At 30.1% G+C, this 14,786-nt stretch overlaps 1 protein-coding gene across 1 annotated transcript; it reads right to left on the bottom strand.

The window, feature by feature from the left end:
* Window positions 1-2,923: 2,923 nt before the first annotated feature.
* LOC107015891 (leucine-rich repeat receptor protein kinase EMS1-like) lies at window positions 2,924-4,475 on the bottom strand. Its single transcript, XM_015216319.2, has one exon. It carries the CDS (start codon window positions 4,295-4,297, stop codon window positions 3,137-3,139), a length of 1,161 nt encoding a protein of 386 aa, XP_015071805.1. The 5' UTR covers window positions 4,298-4,475; the 3' UTR covers window positions 2,924-3,136.
* Window positions 4,476-14,786: the final 10,311 nt, after the last annotated feature.

The following is a 14,786-nucleotide window of genomic DNA, read 5'->3' as shown; positions in this document are numbered from 1 at the left end:
GAGACACCTGCGACGGTCCGTCGTGCCCACGACGGTTCGTCCTGCAGGTCCGTCGCCAAGTTCAGAGAGTCGATTTCAGTACCCAAATTTCAGAAGTCTAAGTCTTTTGGAACGATACACCCTCGACGGCCCGTCGTGCCCATGACGGTACGTCGTGGGTTCCGTCGACTCACACAGTTTTTCAAGAAATAAAATCTGCTGCTCAAAACGACTAAACAGGTCGTTACATTTATAAAATTGCTCGCAATTTTTATGGGTACATGTAGATGGTTTATTGGATTTTACTATTGTATCCTGTCTTCATTATCTTTTTAAAATTGAAAATTGACATTTTGTAAGGGATCAATTTACCAAGATGATAATTCTTTATCCTCAAATAATTTAAGTGGAAAAAAAAGGCAAACATGACAGTAAAATTGTTCTTTCTCATAGCTAGTTAGAAGACTATAAAAATTGTCCAACAATTATTTATCTTAATCCAATTACGTAATAATTCAATGGTATGACTAAAATGAATTTTTTTATAAAATTTTAATCCAAACAGAGGATGATGTGAAAACTAATGAATCAAACATAAAAATAAATTCTGTATTACTAATCCATTAATCCCTATATTATTAATCTCAATATTATTAATTATTACATTATTAATATTTATACGAAACGATCCACGTATTATCTTAATTTGTACCGATTTAAAATTTGTGGGCTTTGTGAGTCGGTCCATAATATCCAAACTGGCTCATGCTTCTTATAATAATATACTGCAAGCCCTCCACAAAGTTTACAGTGATAAACTTCTCATTTCCACTTGGGAATAACAAAAATCAGAGCTAATCAAACGAGTTATATGGTCAAATATATTTCTTTTCATGTGCCTCAAATATCTGCATTAGATACACATAACAATTTAATAAGGTTTTTGAGGTTTTTTTTTTAAATTTTTCATTTTCCGAACTTCTTAAAGTTTTTCTAGAAAAATTATAGCGAATGAATCAATTTACGCACATTTAGTTGTTATCTCTCTTCAACACAAATCATAAAACCAAAGTTTTTTGTGCAATTATTTGAAGTTATATGCAAAAATCTCTAACTGAAAATATATTTATTTCGATATAAATGTATTTAAATTTTTCAAACATTTAAAACAAGTATATTCGTGTGTACATTTGACACAAGAAGGCCATGTGATCGCAAAAAGTGGTCAAACAATTTGATAGTCTGAACCATCTTTGCCATGAATCATGATGCAACATATTCAAGCCAAAAAACACCACAACTTTTCAACCACCAAAGTATTTTATTATAATATATCTACTACTAAACACGACGCCAACAACATGCCCATATGCCTTTGGCCCATTACCCATATGTCGGTCTTGAAAAAAAAAAGGACAAATCAAAGTATTTATGCACTTTTTACATATGTTTTATAAATAACTTTGATCGACCAACTTAAAGAAACTTCCATATGCCTCTACTCATATGTCATTTTTACTAAAAGGACTAATATTTGAATCGATTTGGATGCACCGCAAGTTAGGTTAAAAATATTTTAAACTATTTGAAAAGGTTTAAAAATATCTTTTATTTATCTATTGAGTTAAAAATATTTTTTTATTCATTTTTTTGGTTCACAATTGCCCTTAAACTTAATAATTTTTTTATTTTTTTAATTGTTATTATTATTAATTATTATGTGGCATTTTTTTATTGAATAAATTTAAATTCCTACCCACCAAATTTTTTCTATCCATTTAACTCATATCCACATTCTTTGATCTAAACCCAATTAAAAAATTTATCAAAAATAATAAATTTCATCGTCTCTTCTCTTTCCCTTGAACCTAATAATCTATTTTCTTTTTTCCTCTTTTCTTATTCAACAATTTCAAAATAAAATTAATGATTGAATCAATTAGTATTTGAATTTGAAATTGACGTAATGATATTTGAAAATGGTCATATCAAATATAACTAAAAAGCTTTTCTTGATTGAGTTTGAATTTGATCTTTCTTGTTTCTTCCTTTTGGTTCACACCATGTGAAAAATTCAATTTTTTAAGGGGAAGTTGCACTAGATAGTTCTTTTTAATCGTCCTTTAATAGTGGAATTGATATAATTTGACTTGGGTCTTGTTTCTTTCTTCCCCTTTTGGTTCACACCCTTTCAAAAGATTCAATTTTCATGGTTGAGTTGCACTAAAAGAGTTGTTCTTGATTGTGTTTTCATGGTGACATTGAGAAAACCTGAATTGGGTCTTCTTATTTCTTCCTTTTGGTTCACACTCTTTTCAAAAGATTCAATTTTTCATAGTGGTAGCATTGACCAAATTCTAACACAATCAAAGAAGAGGCTTTTAGTTATAATTGGTATTAAATTCACTAGTTATCATTGATTGAGGTTGTATATGGAGATGAGAAAGAGAATAAGTTATTTGGTTGGAAAGGTAGAGAAGAGATGTTCAAATCTTTTAATTTTAATGAATTTTTAATTTGGTTTGGGTCAAAAAATGTGGATATGGGTCAAGTGGGTAGAAAATTTTTTGGTGAATTGAAATTTAAATTTATTCAATATAAAATGCCACATAATAATTGATAATAATTATAATTAAAAAATAAAAAATTGTTAGTTTTAAGGGTAATTATGGACAAAAAAGATGAATGAAGGGTATTTTTAACCCAATAGGTGAACAACGGATATTTATAAACCTTTTCTAATAGTCAAAAGGTATTTTTGACTCTTTTCCCTTCTTACTAAAAGGACTAATATTCGAATCGACTTGGGTGCACCGCAATCGTTAGGTTAAATACATATTATCTTCGTCAATATAAGTATCTAATAAGTTTATCCACTGTACAAGAACTTGGATTAATGCAAGTACTTAAATAAGATGAAAAGTGGAAGAATTGGACAATGTGGTATCCACAAGCTTACTTAAAACTTTATTAGGACATAAGAATCTAAATTGGTGCAATTGTTATTTACATAATGTCCGAATATCTTATCTTATTTCTCAATCAATTAAAAACAACAATTTGCCCTACTTTTTACATTTTTATATATAAACTACGAAGTACAAACTTAAAATAGTAATACATAGAATTGGATACATTAGAGATGAACAAGGAATACTTAGGAAGAAATGAATGTCGATGTTGAAATTCCATCCAGAATCTTAACGACTTCCTTCATAGGCGGCCTAGCGTGACAATTTTCATTAGCACACATCATAGCAATCCTAAAATACTCAACAATTGCACTTTCTTTCAACTCATCCTTCGAAAGATTGGCATCAACCATTTCCATGTACCTTTCTTGTTCTACCATACCACTAATCCAATTGACAAGCCTAATTTCGCAACCATCTTCTCCTTTAAATGGGAAATTAGGGCGTCTCCCCGTAACAATCTCTAACATTAACACACCAAAACTATAAACATCTCCGTTTGTTTTAGCCATGGGTGCACCATTTATGTACTCTGGTGGCATGTACCCCATGGTTCCAGCTACTTGTGTTGATACATGTAAATGTGATCCTTGAATTCTTCTAGCTAATCCGAAATCAGCAATATAAGCATTGAAATTTGCATCTAATAAGATGTTACTGGCTTTGATATCTCTATGAATAATTGGAGTATCCAAATTATGCATATAAGCAAGTCCTTCAGCTACTCCTTTGACAATTTTTATCCTTGTTTCCCAATTTAGTGGCATCCATGGCATGGATTCCAACATATCGGAAGTCGATGACGTGTCGTAAAGCCATTGGTCGAGGCTGCCTTTTTCGATGAACTCGTAAATTAGTACCCGGTCACTACCCGTGGAGCAGTACCCGAGCATTTTGACTATATTTTTGTGCTTGATGTTACCTAGGGTTTCCATCTCCGCACGATATTCTCGGAACCCTTGAAAAGCGTCGGCGGAGAGTTTCTTCACGGCGACGGTCTTGCCGCAGGTGAGCGTTGCCTTGTATACCATCCCGAAACTCCCGTCGCCGATTATGAGTTCCGGTGAGAAATCCCGGGTCGCGTCGGCGAGCTGCTTCATGGAGAGTTGATCTAGATTCGGGTCGAATGTTGCACTTTCAGTTACGGTGATGGATGAGAGATCTGTATTGCTACTAGCTATAGCCCGGATGTTCCGGTTCCGGGTGCGGGGATGATTCCGGGTTTCCTCTTCAATAGGACGACGTTTGATAGGGTTTCTGCAGAAAATATAGAGAGAAGCAAAGATCAAGAGGACTGCAACGAAACTGGAAGCCGCAGCTATAAAAGCTTGAAGTGGAGGATCCATGGAAGTAAAAAAGTAAAATGGAGTTTTTCAATTTCCGATTGAAACTGAAGATGGAAAAAGGTGGAAGAGAGAAAGGAGTAGAGGGAGGTGGAAAAGGAGAAGCCGCCATTAACGGGTGAAGAAGATGGGGTTTTGAATGAAAGAGAAGATGTTGGGTTGTCTGAAAGCGCGGACTGGATTGGGGGTCAACGGTCCATACAGTAGAATTTCATCATACAATTCTAGTAACAGTAAATTTGCTTCAGTCCAATAGCTCGCGTATAATTAATTAAGGAAAAATTATATATAATAGCAAATTAATAAGCTAAAATAAATAGAGTAGTTAGGGTTTGATATAGTTGTGCTCCATAGTAAATGTTTGAAAAAAATTGTCAGGCGCCTCTCTCCCGAATATGCCACTCTCCTCCCATCTCTCGCTCGCTTCCTCACTTATTATACAAACATAAGTGTATAAAAATTATTTTTAATTGTATAAAGCAGAGAAAATTGTATAAATGCATATATTTTTATTCCCCTCTTCCAGATCTCGCTCGCCACCCTCGCCTTTCTCACTTATACAAACAGAAGCGAAATGTATAAATTGCGTTTCTATTTGTATAAAGCGTGAAAAATTGTATATACACATGCAAGTACATATATTTTCGTCCTATACATTTATTAATTATACAATAAAAATACTCCCCTGCCCAATTTCTTTTGCCTTTCTCTCTTTCTCGTTTTATACAATTTTCAAATTATATCTAATTTCTCTCTTTCTCGTTTTATACAATTCGAGTCAATTGTATATTCCTTGTCAAGTCTTTTTTGTCTTTCTTTCTTTCTTTCTCATTTTATACAAATTCAAATTGTATACAATTGTTCTATACACTTATAATAATACAATTCGTTTTATACACTTCGTTTTTATACAGTTCTCTGCCCATGTGTCTTTCTCTTTCTTGTTTATACACTTTATTTTATACAATTTACTTCAACTGTATATGTATAGCGAATTATACAGTTTCTATGTTTGCTATGGAACGCAATTATGCAAACTTTGCTATAGCATACAAATATGAATTTTTTATTTGCTATATGTGAAAGTTACCCTAATAAATATATATTTTATATAAATTATGTGGTTGGTTTATCTTGATCCAATACATAGTAATTCAAGGATGTATTAAAAAAAGTACTTCTTAAAATTTTATTTCAAACACAAAATGAGCAGAAAAACAATAAACCAAACATGTATTTGTTAGGTGAGCTATTGGACTAAAAGTGAATTTATTGTTACTAAAGGATCAAGATAAATAATGGTTGGATAATAATATTTTTTTTATTGCTTTCTTTAATTATGAGAAGAACAATTTTATTCTTATGTTTACTACTTTTTCACTTTAATTATTTGAGGAATTGTATCTTAATAAACTATTCACTCAGAATGTCATTTTTCAAGTTAAAAAAGATAAAGTATCTATTTTTAAAATTAATAAGAAGGTCAACAATAGTAAATTTGAATAAGTCATTTATATTTACACATAAAAATTGCAAGATATAGTTCTAGTATCTATGTAAGTTTTTAAATTGTTCAAAACATAAATAATTAAAAAATCACACAAATATATATATATACACACACATACACAATTCAAATTTCTATTGGATTTATTTAGTAACAAACAACTATCTCTAAATAATTTGTAAGCTAATAGATTTGAATAAATTTACTAGTACAAATATAAATTATAAAATTAAGAAAATAAATAAAAATAATAAATACTTTGAAGAATATCTTTGTCATTATATAGACTTATCCAATGGTATTACATCCTATGAGTTGTATTACTAATACCTCCAAATGGAAGGTGTTATACATTCTATAATATCATGTAGGAAGTATAACTAATCCATGAATTAATAATAAATAGACCTAAATTCCTACGGAACATAGTAATTAATAATACTCCTCCGTTTAAAAAAGAATGACTCTATTTCCTTTTTCGTCTGTTTAAAAAAAATGATCCATTTTCTTTTTTGGCAACACTTAAACTTTAACTTTCCACTTGACATGTTTAAGACCACAAGATTAAATGATATTTTGGTACATTTGACATAACTTTAATTTAGAACGGCAAGATTAAAAAATCTTCTTTCTTTTCTTAAACTCCGTTCCAAGTCAAAGTAGATCATTCTTTTTGAAACAAAGAGAATAATTTACATAACACATGGACTATTTCTTCTAATGTGACCTACCAAACGACCCTACATTACTAATACAAACATTACTAATATACTCTATTTAGCATTACTTTTATATATTTTATCAAACTACTCCTAAATAAGTTTGATATAATGAAAATCAATTAAAAAATAGTCATAAAAATATAAATTACTAGACAAATTTGATACGATGAAAATCGAATAAAATATATATTAGAGAAAAATGGTCTCAGGTCTCACTGGGAATAGTAGTAATAATACTTGTTTACTTGTTTTTCTTATTTTTTGTTGGGAGGTTCATTGCTTCTAGAGTTAGCTATACTTTGACTGAAGACTTTCAGATGGAACGAAATTTGGCCCTCTCTTCATTTTTTAAAATTCGTCTTTTTATATTTTATTTAAATCTGTTGAATTCAATTGAAAATTCAGAAAGAAAAAGTGATTTTTTTTTAAATTTTAAGCTTATCATTATTTTTATGTGATTATGAAAATTTTGAAATTTATAATTTTAAATTTATCATAATCTTTTTTATATAATTCGTAATTGCTAAAAAGAATATCTCAGTTTCACTTTAATGCAAGATTGTTACCTAATATGTGATTTGATCAGATGTAGATAAAAAGTTCAATAGTAAATTATTTGAAAAGTTTGAGCATTGAATCCTTTTTCATAAAGTAATATAATTGGGTTACCACATCAAGAGTGAGTAATTCAAGAGTAAACACAAAAAACAAAAATAAAAAGTTCATGACTTAATATCAAATTATTTAACAAAATTTAAGAAAATCTTCAACAATTGAAAAGGGAAATTAATTTAAAATTTTGTGAAAACTTCGTTAAAGGTAGTAATGGTATTTCGTAATGTTAAAGTTAGAATCTTTTATTTACAATTTATATATATATATATTATATGACTATAAAATATAACAATTAATGAAGTTTGATAATGAAATTTAACTATAAGTCCTATATAGCTAAAGGAGACTTTGACGGAGGAGTTGAGTTGAATGAATTAATTTAGCTAATGATTTTACTCGCTTAATTGTAGATTTTGGAGGACTGACTATGTGAGCTTGTTGAAACAAGACTTAGAATAAATAAATCAAATTAAAATGAGATTATTTTTTTCTAAATCAAAAATAAGAATGAAATGTGCATTTAAGGGTTTGCTCATCACTCGGAATGAAAGAAAATGATTTAACTTTTAGGTTTAGGTGCATACTTACTGAATTATTCAAATTAAGAGTGTCAAAATGAACATCGTAGGGTATATATGATCGAGTTGGTTCGGATTTTTCAAATATCAAATTAAAATATTCGTGTAAAATTTTTAAATTTATAAATCAAACCAAACTAATATAATTCGGGTTTTTTTGAGTTTTTCAGCCTCGGGTTGGTTCGGATTTTTCAAATACCAAACCAAATCACTATGTTGAATTTTAAATTTATAAATCAAACCAACCTAATAAACTTTGAATTTTTCCAGTTCTTTGGATTTTTCGGCAAAGTTTGCATACAAACATACAATTAACTTGTGCTCCAAATATTTATTTAGTCCAATCAAAATACAATTATCTAAGGTAGTTTTTTTTTTTAAAAAAAAAACACAAAATATGAGATGAGTATTGATGACACAAAAATATTCAACAAAAAATAATAATGAAATCATCATATAAAATAAATATTGTAAAGTCATAATGAAAATAATCATAATTTAAAAGTAAATCATGCTAAAATAAGTTTAATAAGTATTAACATTACTAAATATTTAAGGAAAATTAAAATTAAATTATGCATTTTAATTGTCTAAACCAACGTAAAACTAAAGAACAAATATTCAATATTATTGTCATTCTTAATGTTGAATTGATTTTCTTTTTGCATTAGTATTAACTTGATTTTGATTTAAATTTTATTACAATTATCAACATCTATGAACTATAATCTTTATTGGACCATTCCGAATTCTAAGTTTTAAACTTGAAATAATATATTAAAAGTTAAAAACTATGAAATAATATAAGAAATATTTTATAATGATATCAAAGTAAATATTTTTATGTATAAAGTAAAATTTTAAAATTACATATATAATGTCGGGTTGATTTTTTTTAGTTAAAACCAAATCGCTAATTGGACTTTTTTCTGTTTGATTCGATTTGCGATTTGGTTCGATTTTCAATTTCAATTTTGTACACCCTATAAATATGTTTGATTGAATTTGTACGTTAAAATAGACTATCTTAATTAATGAATTGATCATTAATCGATCTAAAAGTTATTTTGGTTAAGACAAGTTAAAGATCAAATAAACTAAAAGCATAGGCATCGTTCAGCTAATTTAATTCTTATTACATTTTAATTCTTTGTCCATTTTTTATTACTTGACCAATACCTAATTATTTTTGTTCTTATATATGATTTATATAATATATCAAATAAAAAATATTTATTTAAAATTTCTTATGAATCAATTTAGACTATATATTAATTCAATTTTAAATTAAATTAAGTTCACTCATTAATTGAGTGTCAATCATGTTTCATTTCAATTTGGGACATGGCAAAGTAATTTTGACAATTGATCTACTATATATGAAAATTGAAAAACATAATTTTCTTATCTACCAAATACACCCTAAATAAAAGGTTAAATTTAAAATTGTTTTCAAATATAAAAAACGATCGTTCCCTTCTAAATAACCTAAAAAGAGAAAAAATATTGTATAAAATAAAATAAAGACCAATATATATTCTTTTGTTGTAAAATAATTAAAGATGGATGTCATGTGTAAGACTCACGTAGAGCCTACCTCCACCTCAGTGCCATGTGTAAGGCTCACATATAGCCCATCTCCATCACAATGCCATGTGTGAAACCTATCTCATCGTAGCCTATAAGCATCCTACTTAAACCCGTGTTTTCCTTTGGTTATAAATGGCCATAAACTCCCAGTAAAGTGTAGAGAAGAAAAGTTTTGAATATATTATTTTGCTCTCTCTTTGTTAGTTCTTTATTTTAATTTAGTTTATTAATATTAGTTTGCTAGCTAGTTATTTTATAATACGTTATTAGCACGAAACTCTGTCATCTTGAGCCACTTTAAATAGGTAAAAAAGGTAAGAATTTTATTTTTCTAAAAAATGTCTAAAATGTCTAATATTTCTAAACTTGAATTTGTTGCCTTGGATATATCGGGTAAAGGATACTCACCCAGGATACTAGATACTGAAATCCACCTGGGTACAATAGGTTTGGTAGAAAAACCATCAAAGATAAGAATCAGGTATCCAGTCAAGAACGTGCAAAAACTATGATATTTCTCATCACCATCTTGACGAGAGGTTGAAAATGCAATACCTCACTATTAAAGACCCCCTTGTACTGTGGAAAAATTTAAAAGATAGATATGACCACCTGAAGTTGGTCATTCTACCACAGGCACGTCATGATTGGTTTAATTTGAGATTATCTAACTTCAAAAGTATAACTGAATATAATACTACCATGTATAGAATTATATAACAATTAAATTTATGCCGAGAAGAGGTCACTGAACATGATAAACTTGAGAAAACATACTCCCCACTTTCTGCCTCGAGTATACTCCTGCAACAACAATATCAAGAAATGGATTTTAAAAAGTATTGTGAATTACTTTCACATATTCTTATTGTTGAACGACATAACGATCTATTGATAAAAAATCATGAAAGTCGATCTGTTGGTTCTATGTCACTCCTTGAAGTGAATCAGACAAATTATCACAAACGAGAAAGAGCTCGTGACTCTTATCGTGGTCGTGACTCCAGTCATGGTCGTAAAATAAATTCTAATCATGATGGTCGTCTTGCACTAAAAATGGCCAACAATATAAAAGGAACGGTGAAAGACAAGAAGTGATACAAAAGAAAAATTCAAAAAGTGTATGCAATAGATGTGGAGGAAAGGGGTACTGGTCGCGTACTTGCCGATCATCTAAGCGTCTGGTTCAGCTCTATCAGGCATCCTTGAAAAAGGGTGCATAATCCAGAAGTAAACTTTATCTCTGAAGATAATGTTGAGCCCATGCATAAGATAAGCAATAATGCAGAAACAAATGTTGAACCTATGCATCTAGATGTAGCTGATTTGTTTATATTCCTTGAAGGAAAAATGATCAGTGACGATTCTGCAATAATCTAGATAATTTTCCTTTTCTGTTTGTTTGTATTAGTTGATATGTTTGTGTTTTTCTAATACTTGTAAATATAATAACCCTTTTTAATAGTAATATTTTACTTTGTTTATATCTGTTTTTGAAGAAAATATGGATATGCCCCAAAACTTCGTTTGGATCAATGATCAATCATGAATATATTTGTGTAATTGATAGTGGAACAACGCACGTCATATTCAAAGATGAGAAATACTTCTCTTACTTGCTTAGAAGAAAAGAAAATGTTACTACAATTTCTGGTAATTCGAACTTAATAGAAGGCTCCGGAAGAGCTACTATATTCCTGCCTAAGGGGACAAAACTTGTTAGAGAATATGCGTTGTTCTCTTCTAAATCCCCAAGAAACTTGTTAAGTTTTAAAGATATTTGCCGAAATGGATATCATATTGAGACAATAATGAAAATGAATGTTGAATACCTTGGCATTACCAAAATTGTCTCAAACCAGAAATATGTGTTGGAGAAATTATCAACTTTATCTTCTAGCTTATATAATACAAAAATAAGTACAGTTGAAGCACATTCTATCGTAAATCAGAAGTTTATTGACTCAAAATATTTTGTGCTTTGGCATATGATCGAATGGGTCATCCTGGATCAATAATTATGAGATGAATCATTGAAAACTCAAATGGACATCCATTAAAGAACCTGAAGATTCTCAAGTGTGATGAATTTTCATGTGCTACTTGTTATCAAGACAAATTGATTACTAGGACATCACCAATTAAGATTAACATTCAATTTCCTCAATATTTAGAACGTATATATGGGGATATTTGTAGACCTATTCACCCATTTAGTGAGTTGTTTAGACATTTTTTGATCCTGATAGATGCATCTTCAAGATGGTCTTATGTGTGCCTCTAATCATCTCGCAACCTCAAGTTTGCAAAATTATTGGCTCAAATAATACGACTAAGAGCACAATTTTCATATTACCCCATTAAGGCAATTCACCTTGATAATGCCGGAGAATTCACATCCTAAGCTTTTAATGATTATTTCTTATCAATAGGGATAAAAGTTGAACATCCTGTAGCTCATGTTCATACTCAAAATGGCCTTGTTGAGTTATTTATTAAGCGCTTACAATTGATAGCAAGACCTCTACTTATGAAAAGTAAGTTACCCACTACTGTTTGGGGTCATGTTATCTTACATGCAACATCACTTCTTCGTCTCAGACTGACTAATTATAATAAATAATTCTCCGTCACAATTAATATTTGGTCATGAACCAAATATGTGACAGTAGCACCCCCGCAGTGCACTAAGATAGCTCCTTAAAGTAGGTTAGGCATATATGTTGGGTTTGATTCACCCTCCATAATTCGCTACCTTGATCCATTGACGAGAGATTTATTTACTGCAAGATTTGCAGATTTTCGATTCGATGAAATAATTTTTTCGCAATTAGGGGGAGAGAAAAGAAACTTAAAAGTAAAATTGCATGAAAAGTTTCATCATTATCTCATTTTGATCCACGTTCCGCCATGTGATGTACAGGAGGTCCAGAAGATCATCCATTTGCAAAACATAGCAAATCAAATGTCAGACACATTTTACTGATTTGAAAAGGATAACAAAGTCACATACTCCTGCAGTAAATGTGCCTATCGGATTGACGTCCCAAAAGGACCATCTACAAGTGTCATGACTTCTAAATCACAAACACGATTGAAGCGTGACAAACCATTGGGTTCAAAGGATAAAGATCCTAGAAAAAAAGTATGAAAAATGACACTATAAAAGAATCTCATGACGAGATTCAAGATCTGATTAATTCTGGTATTCCAGAAGAGATCAGTGAACCCGAGACTCAAGTGAATGAAGAACTTTCAATAATTTCTATGGGTGATGGGATAAGTTTAGATCGATTAAAAATCATAGTTGATAATGTTTGCGCATATAATATTTTACATAACATTATGCAAGTCAGTGATGATCTTAAACCCTTATCTGTCGAAGAATGTCGACGAAGATGTGATTGACAAAATGGCAAGAGGCAATTCAACCAAAACTAGACACTTGCTAAACGTGAAGTTTTTGAACCTGTAGTCCAACTCCAAATGGTGTAAAATCGGTTGTCTATAAATGGGTTTTAGTGCGAAAGCGAAATAAGAAAAAAGAGATTGTAAGATACAAGGCACGCCTTGTTGCACAAAGATTCTCTCAACGACCTGGTGTCAACTATGAAGAAACATATTCACCAGTTATTGATGCAATAAGTTTTCGATATCTCATCGGTTTAGCTGTTAATAAAAATCTTGAAATACATCTGATGGAAGTGGTTACAACTTATCATTATGGTTCACTTGATAATGAAATTTATATGAAAATAGAAGAAATTAAAAAGCCTGAAGCATATTTTCAATCAGATTACAAAAGTCATTATACGTCTTAAAACAATCAGGGCGCATGTGGTATAATCGCCTCAGTGATTACTTAATAAAACAAGATTACATAAATGATGTTATATGTCCTTGCATTTTTATTAAGAAAACAACGTCAAGATTTGTTGTTCTTTTAGTTTATGTTGATGACATTAATCTCATTGGAACTCCAGAAGAGGTCCGAAACGCAAATGAATATCTAAAGAAAGAATTTTGAGATGAAAGACCTTGGAAACACAAAACTTTGTCTTGGTCTACAAAATGAACATTTAGCAGACGGGGTCTTTATCCATCAGTCTGCCTATACTGAGAAAGTCTTGAAACGATTTTACATGGATAAAACACACCCATTAAGTACTCCAATGATTGTACGATCACTTAAAGTGAGTTAAGATCCATTCCGACCTCAAGAAGAGAAAGAGGAACCTCTTGGTCTTGAAGTACCTTATCTTAACCAGCCTCAACTCTTGAGAAGATGGTGCAAAAGATTGGAATGCGAATACTTAAGCATCTGAATCGTAGTCTTTATTAGAGGAAGTAAAATACGTGTTGCACTTTTTTTTCCTTAGTCTAGATTTTGTCCCACTGAATTTTCCTAGAAAGGTTTTTAATGAGGCAGCAAACAATGCGTAATTTGAATGTCTATCTATATTCTTGTTTCTTCAATTTTTTTTACGTGGACATTCAAAGAAGAATGTTATAAAATAATCAAAGATGGATGTCATATGTAAGACTCACATAGAGCCTACCTCCACCTCAATGCCATGTCAAAGGCCCATATATAGCCTATCTCCACCACAATGCCATGTGTATAACCTATCTCATCTTAGCCTATAAGCATCCTACTTATACCCATGTTTTCCTTTGGTGATAAATAGCCATTAAAAACTAGTGAAGTATAGAAAATTTTTGAATAGATTATTATGCTCTCTCTTTGTTAGTTCTTTATTTTAATTTAGTTTATTAATATTAATTTATTAGCTAACTATTTTATAACATCTCTGATTTAAATATTAGATTACTATATTTTGTTCACATTATTATGACTTTCTAACCATTGTTAGTTTTGTCAAATCCTACTTCTCACGTTAATATGAAAAGTTTAGCAAAGGACCTTTAGCCGATTAATGGTCATAAGTAAAAAAAAAAGTATCCTAGTTTAAGTTTGAGTCCTACTTTTTGTATTAATATATATTTTTTAGTAGCCAAATAAGAAAAATATAAAATTCCTTTTTTTTGGTCCTTTGCTATAAGTTCCTATTAATTATTTGTGATTTGAATCTACAATTTTAAAATTAGATATAAAAATACTATTTATTTGAACAATCTTCTCTTATAGTTGATAGATATCTTATTTCTTTCTTTCCAAAATTTTATCTCTTACACTAAAAACAGAAAAGAAATATCAATAAGCATAAAAGTTAAAGGTTAAGAAATGGTAACATAATTAGTAAGGAGCATTTGAAGTTTAAGTTGGAAATCTAATGAATTAATGACCAAACACTCCACTAGGCGAAATTAAGTTAGTTCTATCTTTAGGATCAATTTTCTATTTGAAGTTTTAGGGTTACAAGCAATATGAGGGTTTTATTACTTTCCAACTTTTTTATTTTATTTTGTAGCACCTTATTGATCGATTATTTTATTTTGTAGCACCTTGTTGATCGATG

This window comes from Solanum pennellii, chromosome 4, assembly GCF_001406875.1.
Source record: "Solanum pennellii chromosome 4, SPENNV200".
Taxonomy (NCBI): domain Eukaryota; kingdom Viridiplantae; phylum Streptophyta; class Magnoliopsida; order Solanales; family Solanaceae; genus Solanum; species Solanum pennellii.
Note: the sequence above shows the minus strand (reverse complement) of the source record. Positions and strands in the feature narration are given on the sequence as shown.